The sequence below is a fragment of the Rhea pennata genome, chromosome 1, assembly GCF_028389875.1.
Source record: "Rhea pennata isolate bPtePen1 chromosome 1, bPtePen1.pri, whole genome shotgun sequence".
In the NCBI taxonomy this organism is placed as follows: Eukaryota; Metazoa; Chordata; class Aves; order Rheiformes; family Rheidae; genus Rhea; species Rhea pennata.
Genome location: NC_084663.1, coordinates 147,563,176 through 147,575,498, shown reverse-complemented (window position 1 = coordinate 147,575,498; position 12,323 = coordinate 147,563,176). Strand labels below are relative to the sequence as shown.

General features: G+C 41.4%; 1 protein-coding gene across 1 annotated transcript in view; it reads left to right on the top strand.

The window, feature by feature from the left end:
* LONRF2 (LON peptidase N-terminal domain and ring finger 2) overlaps positions 1-6,290 on the top strand; it is a 36,575-nt gene extending 30,285 nt beyond the window's left edge. The window contains exons 11-12 of the mRNA XM_062601598.1: positions 1,937-2,086; positions 2,448-6,290. Of these exons, the coding sequence (XP_062457582.1) occupies positions 1,937-2,086; positions 2,448-2,606 (309 nt within the window). The 3' untranslated portion in view covers positions 2,607-6,290. The remainder of the gene's footprint in view (positions 1-1,936; positions 2,087-2,447) is intronic.
* The last annotated feature ends 6,033 nt before the right edge of the window (positions 6,291-12,323 follow it).

The window sequence follows — 12,323 nt, the reverse complement described above, 5'->3', positions numbered from 1 at the left end:
CCATATATTGCTGGATTCACTTAAATGGCCTTTCCCTTGTTGCATTTCAAGTTAGCTGTGCAATATCATTATAAAAATTTTAGCTCTGTTTTGGAAACCGTGAACTTACTTAGTCTGCCTCTTATTTACTTCCTTTTCTTCATTTCTATCCTTATGATTGTCTCTACCCGAAGCGTTGCAGTCCTATTGTCAATCTCAAAGTAGCTTCTGAGACCCAGATGATGTGATCTGTCATGATGTTTAGATGAGGTCAAAGTAGTGTTTTAAAACTGGTATGGACTTGCAACCCTTCTAAGAACATGTTTCTGTTGTTACAGAACTCACTAATCTCTCCTTTCTCTGAATACAGAATATCTGTTTCTAGCTTTCGCAAGCTTCATATAACCTTGTAATTCTGGTTTACAGAACAGCTCCTCAAAGAAACGTGGGTTTCCATTCTTAAAAAGAGATCTTAGTGACATATGCTTACGATGCCTGTACCAGCATCCATCAAAACTGACTAAGAGCAGAGAATTGCAGGACTGGGAGTAGCTTTTAAAAATAATAAGTCCTCTTATGAAATCTCCTGCAAATGAGGTGCTTGTGATGGTTTTTGGCCAAAGTGTGAATTTTTGACTGTGCTTAATTATGACTTCCTGGATCATCTTCAGAACGTGTCTGTAAAACGTTGATACCTCTTAACATTGAGCATAGTAGTGATCTCATGCCAACTAATGACATTCCATTCTGGTCACGTAGTTCTTAAATGTACTTTCATAGTTGATGTATAAGTCTGTAGAGTTCAAGTAGGGCTTTTTCAGCTTATGCAAGGTGATGCAATTGTTCGTCAGGGCAGATAAGGCAGATCCTGCAGAGATGTCCCCCCCCACAAATGGTTGAAGCACGTAATCTATTCAGAATTATTGCTCTGCCCTGTTTAAATCCCCAGTGAAAGATAGTGGAACATAGACGTCAAGGCATTGTTTTGTAGATGTCGCCAGAGACCCAGCTCTTTGTAATTAGAGTGAGATTTACTTTGTCTCACTTGCGAAGCTGAAGTCTGAGTTCATCACCCTGCATTCCTGTTATATTCGATGATGAAAAATCTCAGTCCAAAGCTGCCTATTTATCTGCTCTGTCTTAGATACCTACCTTAAGATGAGATTAATTGCCCTCTAGAGCTGTTTCTCCTCGACTGTGAAGGGCATCCAGAACAGTTAGCTCAGATGTGTCTGAGTAGTGCAGATAAAACCCACCTTTGGTGTGTACAGCTAAAAAAAAATGACTTGCAGTGCTTTTTTTCTAGGATTTATTTTGCTTATGCTTTTTTCTTTCCCCTAATGACTAAATAGTCAAGTCTGTGCAACTAAAACACTTCTTGCCTCAGTGAGGGCCTTTCCTTATGGCTGTTCCTGATATTGAGAAATCATCCACTTTTACCTGCTTACTGCCTCCTCATGCACCTGCCCTCCTCCACCTTCTCCCTGGCTGTTCTACCACAGCCTTAACACTTCTATAAAACGTGTTGATTTCTAAATGCAACAGAATCCCTATCATTCTGCTTGGTGGCTGTAGGAATCCTTTTATTTTACAAAATAATATAACAGTGTTCAGAGGTTCTTCTGTGATAGGGACTAGAGTTTATGGATTTGAGGGGCTTAATACGATGTCTGGGATGAGAAAGCAGGTCCTTCTGTTGTGCCAGCATTTATCAATGGATATTAATAAAGCAGTAACTTTTCTAAGAAATGTCTTTTCAGAACATTGCTTGTAGGGGAGGGTAAAAAGAATCCACATCACAAGTTTGAAATATGAGACTTGAGTACAGTTTGCTTAGATAAGAACATTTGAACAGCAGCTGTCACTGCATTATTGTGCTTCACTTGCTTCTGGGGAAGCATATGAACTCCACAGTATCAAACTTACTTTGTTCCCTCTCCCTTCTTTTAACAATAAGGTTGAAGGACCAGAATATGAAGAACTTGTCCGCCTTCATGATTCGGTTTATGATCAAGCTGTTGCCTGGTTTACTTCTCTTAAAGACAATATGAAAGTGCAAATTCTCAATCATTTTGGGTCCATGCCAGGAAAAGAACCAGAGCCACAGGTAAACCTTCTCGCATAAGCATCTTTGTTCTAGATGTTAAGTTTTTCCGTAAGACTGTTTTCTGACAGAGAGCTTTTTGTTTTTTTCCTGCATCCTAAGCTCTTCTTACTTTACCCAGTTTTGATCTATTAGCTTGAAGTGTGGTAAACAATTACTGTACATCAATCTAAATAAACATCTGAAGAGATCATCTTTAATGGGGCAAATAGACAAGAAGAGCACCTGAAATCAAATGCTGGGTCACTCCTTGAACTGTTTTATCATAGCTTTCTTAGCAAACATAAGTAGTAGGGGAAGGTGGTGCTCTTTGTGGGACACTGTTGGTAAATACATTATTACATGTCTCTCCGTCCTGTTTCAGAGCAATCCCAGTGGTCCTGCCTGGTACTGGTGGCTCTTGGCAGTGTTGCCACTGGAAAACAGAGCTCAACTGGCTATACTGGCTATGACTTCCCTTAAAGATCGTCTTATTGCCATCAGACGTGTGTTGATATTTGTGACTCGCAAAAGACCCAGATAACATGGACTTCAGCTGTGAGCAGGCACTGACAACATCTCATGATAGGTTGTTTTGGGGGGTAGGGAGAGGGGTTGTTTTTTTTTTTCAAGGAATCTTTCAAAAATGAACAGCCCTTTCTGACTGTGTCCAGCATCCATCCATTATGTCGGTTTGTTATTCTGGGTATTCACCAAACTTTGCACTCTATCCAGTTGTCCTGGTGAAATCTGAGCCTCTACAAAGCTGTGCTACAGTTAGAAAGTAGCTGGTAGATGTGGATAATTGCTTCAAAGTGCTATAATAGAGTTGATGTTTCTAGCCTGCAAGAGAGTTAAGTGCTGGAGCAGCACCACCGGCCCACGTGTGAATTCGATTTCTACTTAGTAGAAAGAGGAATCTGGACAGTGGACTGAAGAGGTGTGTCCAAGACTTTCCTGAAGCTGGTCAATAAAAGAAGAGTAATGCTTCCCCAGTAGAAAAATGCATGAAGACTATAAAGAACAGTACGCTCTGTTAGTGAACTGGTAGGCAGTCTGTCGTACACCCACATCTCTCTTTTTCAAGAAAAATCAGTCTGTGAGGAAAAAAAATAAGCCGTTTGTGGTCGAGGCATCTGAAGATGTTTATCTGAAAGAATAATAGCTACTGAATAAGTATACTATTTAGTAGCCTTAGGTAATCCCTTGTGTTGTGATTTGTGTGTTGTAACTGATTGAGTATGTACAAAATGTTTGAAGAGGTGTACTTTGGTTTATTTTAAAAAAAATCAAAGTAATCCAAGCTGGTCTTATCACTAAATTCAAATCAAACCAGCTCCCTAAAGTATGATAAACGCTGCTGTGAAATGATTTAATTGCAAGTATTAGGAAGGCATACTGCAGTTTTTTCTGAATGTGTTCTGCAAGGGAAGTTGGCTAGGATAAAACCTGGGAAAGCTTCCTCTCCCATCTTGTCTGCAGTGCCGTGCTGACCTAATGCTCCGTTGGAATGACCTCTATTAGAACGTGTTTCAAACTGAAAGTGGTGTAGTTTAGTACCAGTTGCTGTACGTGATGGAAATCAGTCCCCATAACACCATGAGAAGAGGCACAAACCGAACACTAAAAGGCAAGTCTCAATGCAAGCTTATGTCAGGTGTTAACCTTCATTTGTGTTTTTGATTTTTTTATATATATTTTGTTTTTATCTAACTTTGATAGCTATTAAATTGGTTGCTTGTCAGTCAAATGATCAGCGTTTGTTTAAATTGCCAATGAAATAACTAACAGTGTTACAAATTCAATTGGCATAGTTCCCTACAAGTAGAAGTAATACTACCAACAGGGAAAAAGTTGACTTGAATCTCTATATGCTGCAAGCATGAGACCAATTTGAAGACTTATTCATGCGCAGAAGTCTGGTGAGATGAAATGGCTGTTTACCTAAATGGTCAAAGTGCCTGGTTTCTTTTTGTTGTTGTTGTTCATTTGTCCTTATTTGTCAATGAAGATATATTTTGTTTTTGTTTTCAATTTGCACATCAGTTCTGGAAGAAGACTGCATTAAAATGCAGCAAATAAGATATATTACCTGTTCTCTTTGGGTATTGTAGTTATAACCTGTGTGGTCTGGGAAACAAAAATACTGAGCTTTTTCCTTTCAGCAAATGGCTACCACAAATGGTTTCTGTAACATACCCTGAATGTACTGTAACTGCCTCTACCTTGAACACGCCTTTTCTATTTAAGTAATTTGTAAGTATATTCTCTGAATTGTGAAGTGCATAATTTACAACCAATGATGTAATAACCTCTACAGTAGCCTTCTGTAAGTTCTGCTACCCTCACCAAAATACTAAAAATAGAAGCTGAATACATTTCCTCCAGGATTTGAAGATGATGGAGAGAAAGTCATTGAAGTATAATGGAATTTCTAGAGGATTGTTCTATAGATGGGGGAGGAAATGTCAGAAATCAGTGGTTCTTAAGCTCACTATCAACTCAGCTACCAAAGGATGGTTTGGTAAAGTAATTCTCAGACCAGAAAATGGACTGTATTTGATCTTGCAATCCATTCTGTTCCACTTCTCATTCTTCCCATTGCTTTCTATGCTATGTATTTCTTCTAGATTCTCATCTCGCCCTTCCCTCCTTCATGTGTCTTGCCTAGTTTTGAGTATTAATAGTTTGGCAGCAAAGGGACCCTGATGGTATTTGTATATTGCTGGTCCCTGATGATATTTGTATATTGCTGGTCCCTGATCTTACATGTGCTTAATTTTACATATAGGAGTGCATTTAAGGAAAAAAAAATCAAGGTGCTAGTTAGTGTCTTCTTGGCTTTGCCTCAGTAACTAATGTGAATATTTTTCTTTGCAAAAGTGATTTTTCAAGGTATCTACTGTTGAGGTACTTCTAAGAGGAAACCCTACAGAACAGAAGAAGTTCTTTATTGCAGTTCTGTAATATATAAAGAGACATTTTACATGGAAAGTGACATTTTTATCTTCATGAAGGCCTGCATAGTTAATGGAGTGATGTTTATTGAAGAGAAAGCTGAACTGTAGAGGGATTTTTTTTAGTAAAGGTTTAAAGCAGTTTTTAAATATTTCAGTGACTGATGTTTTGGATAAATGATACAACTTAGAAATTGTCTCTGTGTGGATGCAAATAACAAATGAGCAGCCCAAAGCTGACATTTCTTCCAAAACATTGAACACTGATCAAATAGAAAAGCTTTAATAAAAACAATCACCACTACCCTGTGATACTTGCTTTCTAAGGGAGAGTACCCGTTTCATTGCTACCAAAATATCTCTGCCGTGTAATCTCCACAGCATCCAGTAGTACCTCATTGGAAAAGCTAGCTATCTCATTTCTCTTTTGGCTAGAGGAAATACTGACGTTACAGCCGTCGTGTGCTTTTGTGCAACTTGTCACCAAGGTACATATGGAAGCATGGAGCTGAGCTCCTGGAAGAGATAGACAGGATTTGTTGCCTTTCTAACTCATTATGCTCTTCTTGCTTGCTATCCAAGCAAGGATGCTGGGATATATGATGAGTCTCTTCACTGTGGTGAATGTGGCCCTTCTTTATACATCATAAAGAGGCCAAAAAAAAATCCCTCTACCTCTACACCTGTTGTTCACCTGTAAAGCTTCAAGCTACAAAATTATATATATTTTAACCTTTTTTTGTCTTTCAGAAGCATACTAATTGTTTGCCACTGAGGCCTTTTATCTACTGTATTTTAATAAGTTCATTTGATAGTCATCGAGATCTCTTTGTATTTCTAACCTGTTGATCTTGTCATGTTTCTTACTGCTCCTTTTTCCTTGTTCTCCAGTCCACTTTTAAATTGATAAATAGAAAGCTGTACACTCTCTATTCTATTACATTTTACACTAGTGGAACTGGTATTTTGGTAGCGCCTTAATTTTGCAGTTGTGAAATGATTGTATCAACTCTTGTCTGGGGCTTCTGACCAGATTTAAACGAGTATGTTTAATGTAGATAAACTTGAAACCATTTTTTACTGTTTTAAAGCTAGTTATGAAATGGAGTGTGTACATATGTATAAATATAAATTATTAATCTGCACCTTTTTTATCTAGTAAATACAGGAAAAGTTCATGTTCTAACCACATTTGGCACTTCTTGTTGCATAAGCAAAGCCAAAACTTTTTTTAAAAATTGCAATGTTCATTTCATGTATATTTGCAATATTCATGGGAAATGTATTTAATTTATGTGATATTTGGAATAAAACAGATTGAATATAAGTGTGTAATATTGAGATAACTCCATTCAGTTTGAGTTTAGTGGAAGACTTTGTCACTTTGTGGGTGTTTTTGAAGGGAGAAGCTTGAGATTGCTGTAAATGCAAATGTTTGTAATATAAATCTCATTTAATCCAACTGCAAAGTTGTGTGATACCACAAATCAAATGGTGAAGCGCTTCCCATTTTCATATTGTGCCACCACTGAAAATACCTCTCACTTCTAACTGAAAAAAGACCAGAGGCATGTGGTCAGAGATTCAGGAAAATGTCCCTGCAGCTAGGGAAAAGCAGGCTCATAGCTGAGAGCTAGAGCACTTGGTTGAAATGCTTTAGAGAGCCTTTCACATCTGAGGCACAGATGTACTCTAGGTGCAAACCCCTTTTGTCTTTGCACCCATTGCACTTCTCTTCCCAGCCACTGGTAAGGAGCTTACTTTTTTCTCACTAGAAGTGTCTGAAAGTCACCGTTCTGTGTATAACAGTATTCTGTATCTCTTGAGATCTGCTGTTTCTGTAGGTAAAATTTGCTGTTTCTGATCACTGCCACTGGTGAATTCACAGGTGCTGCAGTAGCCCAGCGCCATTATCATCGAAAGTAGACTGACGGTTTGGTTTCCCTAACAGGAGCAGAAGGGATGAGAGTTGGCCTAACAAAAGCATTAAGAAGCAAATGGCATTCAAGTGTCAATGATTAGATGTTGCGGTTCATAAATGCATCTTAAGAGTTTCAGCCTCGATGTAGGGAAGGTGGAGGAAGCTGCAGAGAGTGCAGCACGGGGTGGTTTGCTGAGCAAGTGGTCATGGGCGCAGCCTGCGGCACTGCATGTCAGTACGAGAACTGGAGCTAAAGGGAAGCAAGTCTTCAAAACACTTCTGACATTCAGGCCAAGGGAACTTGCCGTTGCGTGTGGTCCCACTCAGTTCCATCACTAAACAGAAGCCTGTTCTGGGCACTCTGCATGCAGCTGGACTGTGCACCAGCAGCCTTGTAATCTGCATGGACAGGAGAGTCCATGGGAAGCAAGCACCATGTATCACGGAGAACTATGTCTATCCAAACCTAGCCCAGACAATCACTGAGGAAGCTGAGGTGAGAGCAAAGGAAAATGTGCAAGTACTGTACCAAAAAGAGATTGCGGTTTGCTGTTTTCTATGCCCTCCAGGCCCAGTTCGGAGGGATTATCATAGGGACAGTTAAGGCTTCTAAGTTAATTTAACAAGGTGAGGGCACATGCCTGAGTGCTAATATGATTTGTATTGTGCCAGCAAAGCCCAGATGCAGCTTGGGGGCTAGTGCATGGCTGGGCACAGGGCTGAGAACAAGCTATGTGATGGCCTCTGGTGTGGTCCTGTGGCTACTTGCCACTGCCTGCCCATCTTGCCATTTAAGACCCAGCTCCTGGGGCCTCTAGCCATCTTGCCAAGAGCCCCTTGGGAAGTGGCAGAGGGGCACAGGAGCAAATGGGAGCATAGAGTTGCCATCCAGGCTGATGTGGGCTAGCAGAGGGAGGTTCACTTCAGGCCAACTTGCACCAACACCCTGCAGGGGGCTGTACCGCTGCGTAGTGCAGCACGGCCTCTCCGTGCCATTGTCCGCATCAGGTACAAACCCCCTCAGAAATAATAGAAGTGGGACAGAGAGATCCAAATAGAGTAGTGAGAGTGGGATGTGACAAAGAAAGAAGTTAGAGGTCAGGTAGTCAATCTTTCATTTTATAGATCCTTGGGTGAGAAACCTCTATTCTCTAGTCCTAAATGTAATCCAATTGGGCTGCAGAATCAATTCCAAAAAATATAATTAAGAACACAAAACACTTCACTGACTGACTCCAGTGAAATAAAATACCTCTCCAGTGCTGCAAGGTTTAGACTGTGTTGCGCGGTGAGTCATCAGGCATGGGTGGCTGCACGCAGCAGAGGGGTCGTGGGACGCAGGCCAGGCTTTCCAGCGACAGCAATTCCGTCTTGAGGCGAGCAAGCGAAAACAAGATTCTGAAGAGCGTATCGCTCTTCAGAAGTTGCCACTCAGCAGCTTCTCAGTGCCAGCTGAGCAAAACCACCACCAAGGCATGTTTTGTAAATACTAGCCTTCCCCCCCCCCCAGTTGAATGGACTTTCTCCTTTATTCATGCTGCCTTTGTGCCTGTATTCACTGAATGTTTGAGAGATCGAACTCGTAGGTCATAGGAATGCTCAAAGGGGTTGCTGGAGTGTGCACATAAATGCCACCTGAATTGTTTTCATATGCTAAACAATAACATTCTCTGGACCTTGCTCCTTTTGCCAAAGGAAGGCAAAGAAGTGAGACAGGGAAAGATGGCTGATCCAGCTTTCCTTTTCCCTATCCAGATCCTTGTACACCTCAAGACCCGGAGAGACATAGAAGCAAAATAGCAGTATGCAGTCAATAAATCTTAATGGAGGGGATTTTTTGTCCTGCGTTTTCTTCACTAGGAGTTGTAGAGACTGCAAAAGGCAACGTGTTGAACTGTGCCCATTTCCCTGACGTGCAGAGTGCTGCCATTCCTAGAGCACATAAACATTAGTGGTGAATACACGTTTGTATTACGTTCTGCTTCATCAAACCAGGAACCCAAAATAATGATGCTTAGTTCTGTCCAACAGTGCTGAAATTCAGAATGCTGAGTACTTGCTGGAAGCTGTTGGCCATTCAGTCATAAAATAGAGTAATCTGGACCAGAAAAATCTGAAATTATGTTTATAAGGAGGAGGGAAAAAAAAGATACGTGAATCTGTGCCAGCACTTTCCTGAATTTATTTCATGAATGCATACACTACACTGAACAGCTAGAAGTCATGTATGTTTTTAACTGGATTTAGGGCACCCAGAGGTATGGGGGTTGGGGGCATGTTGTTTCTAAATCAAGATGAACATCACTTGCTGACAACTTTTGTAGCGCTGTTCTGCAGAATGTGGGGTTCACCCTGATCTGCCAAATTGGAGACCAAGTGTATGCAATAAAGGAAAAATCTTCACTTTCTAAATGTTGCTTCATCTTTATTCTAGTAAGTGTCTGTTGCTTTTTATAGAGCAGTAATGTTGGAGCACTGTGCCAGGAAAGAATTGGATTTTGAACACAGGAACCAGTATTTATCTGAGGGTCAGACCAGCTCACTTCACTATAGCCTAAAGCTAAGTAGTCCTGGTGTAAGAAAACATCTAAATACTCTGCTTGGACGAAAAGAGGCAAGACCATCTATTACCTGACTGGAAGTCCACCTAGCGATAGCCCCTGCCCAGCACCCATTGTTTTCCAGTTCTCTCTCTATGAATGTTTTGAGGTGTTCAGGTGAGACCTATTCCCCATAAAAGGTGGTGAGGCCATGCTGGGATCTGAACCTAACACTGACTTATCTTTGAGGAATTCTGGTTAAACTACTGATGATGTTCTCTGTTACAGAGAGTGGGTCCTGTATTAACGCCTGTGACAAGGCTGCCAAGGTAAAGTTGGCCTCTACAGCTCAGGTAACCTCCTTCAGAGCCTAGGTTGCATTAGGGGCTTCACTAAAGGATGACTTCCTCCCTGACAGCTTTAAGCAGCTGCTTGAAACCCTGCCAGTACTTTCAGCAAACACTGTGCTGGAGCATCTGGAAATGGTGCTATGCTCTACAGGTCCATCAATAGGTGCTTTTCCATATGGAATGCTCTGAGAGCAACTTCTGGTTACATCAATATATGAGGGCCTACATGGGATGACCCAAAGTTTCAAAGCCAGTGGAAACTCAAATAGAGCTATTGAAAGTAAACAAAAGTTATTTACCCAGACCCAGATTTCCTTGAGTATCTGTGTCATACATGATTTTTCCACCCCAGTCTCCTCCCGCCTCCTCTTTGTTCGTTGTTTCTTTGCTCTGTGTTGGAAGTGGAGTGCAAGAGGACAGCAGAGGGAGCACCCTAACCTCAAACACTGTGCTTTGGAGTGGGAGCAGAATAACCCCAGAGCCATAGCTAGAACTGAAGTATTCAATCTGGTTTGCTTATGGTGCACCAAAGCTTGAGTGAATGTGTGCACCAATTTGTCAGGAACAAATGATCTTACTGTGAAGTAAGCTTTCCTTCCCTTTTACTCACTGCAGATATGGATCAGTCCCCCACCACCACCACCATCAGTAGGTGTAACTATGATATTTAGAATTAAGCATATTCAGTTCCCAAGGAGAAGCTGTAACTCCATAAATTCTTCATAGCAACTGCGTGGTATTCCAAGTGGCCTCATGTCCTCCCTCGACTCTAACTAGTACCTGATACTTCAAAAAGTAGAAGAAATACTTGGATGGAGAAAACAACAAAAAGAAGCTGGCAGGCCATCTCTCCCTAATCCCTCAGCTGGAGGCTTCCATATGTCCTGCAAAGTTTTGTCTTCTTTTTCTCTTCCAGACCTCTGTTAGTTGAATTTGAGGGAGGCTCTAACCTTTAACAAGTAATGCTGAATGCTCATGGCATTCATAAATGCCATCCCTTCCTTCTTTAATCCTGCTGTTGTGGCCTCAGTGCCATGATGTATGAGTGAATTCTTCAAATGACTTGTCCACAGAAGTCTTTTCATTGTCCTTCACGCTTCTTTTTTCTGGTCTCAGACTTTCTATTATTTTTACTATGCTTCTAGTTTGCTAGAGAGGTCCAAACTGATCACACTCTCCTAAATGAAGGAATTGTACAAAAATATACCTCCCACTTTTCACACATTCAAAAGTTTTGTTTGTTTTACAGGTAGTTACTGGATTGCATTTAGAAGCTTTGTGTCTAAATTTCATACTTCTCATCTTTTAGCAATGACTCCTTACCAAGTGGTGTTTTCAGGAAAGTAGTTTTCTTGTTTATTTGGCAGCAATTGACTCTGCCTAAGTGTCAGCTTTGGCTAGACTTTTCCGTATATTGTCATTACATATTCATTTTACTGTGCAGAGGCTTTTTGATTTTATCTTTATGAATAATAACAGATAATTTCTCTTGGAGAATATGTACTAAGACATTGGTATGAGTTGATGTTCTTCCAGTTAGTTGTAAGACAGCCTAGATACACCTGTTTTTACGAGAGAAATCTATTCTCCTTTATGGATCCAGCTGCTGATTCTAGGTCATCTTTAATTCATCGCTCTGTTACTTATGTGCTTGCTGTTGGAAAATCTGTTGGCACTGAGGAGTTAAATATTTCTTAGTTCTCGCTTGAGTCATCTGTCCCTGCTTCGGGAGTCATTTCGCTTGCAAGCACGTATGGGGTTGGAGTCAGTCCTGGAACATGAGCTCGCTGCTCACGTCTGACATGCACGAGCGCAGGCAGAAGCGAGGGAACAGCTACTGCAAATAAAGACACACCTAGGGGCCCTCCGTGTGCCTGAGAGGAGAAGGGGCACAAAAGACGTGGTGAGGGAGGATTAGCTAAGGACAATTTCTTGCTTTGCTCCCATTTCTTATAAATGGAAGAAGAAATAGAGGAAAAGACACGAAGTTTTTGGCTGAGTCTATATGCATAAACTGCGTCTGAGATTGTTCTCTGGCACTGAGGCTGCCTGGCACAGAGCAGCCTGTGTCTCTAGCGCGAAACCCTCTTTCCCACCCAAAAAGGGCAGCTGCGCACAAACTGCCTGTGGGAATGGTCCCTGGCTTGTGCTAACCGCAGAGCTGCGTCTGCTAATTGGTGGTGGGAGGGATGCTAGCTGGCTGGAGCCAAAAGCCTTTCCAGCACTGTTTAATTTAGTAGCGTAGACATGGCCTTGCCAGCTGTTTCTAAAGAACAAGTTTCATGACTAAGGATGTAAAGTACGAGGTGGTTAGATCAGCAGGCCCCAGGTATGGGAGGGTGCTGAGCACATCGGGAGCAGGGCTACAAGGGAAGCAGCTTGGCTACGGCTGGCTTCAGATATGATTTTGGTGAATGGCATAGCAAATCCTAACAGGCAACCCCAACGTAGGCATGTATGCCAGGCTTTACAGTGCTCTGACTTCCTCTCCCG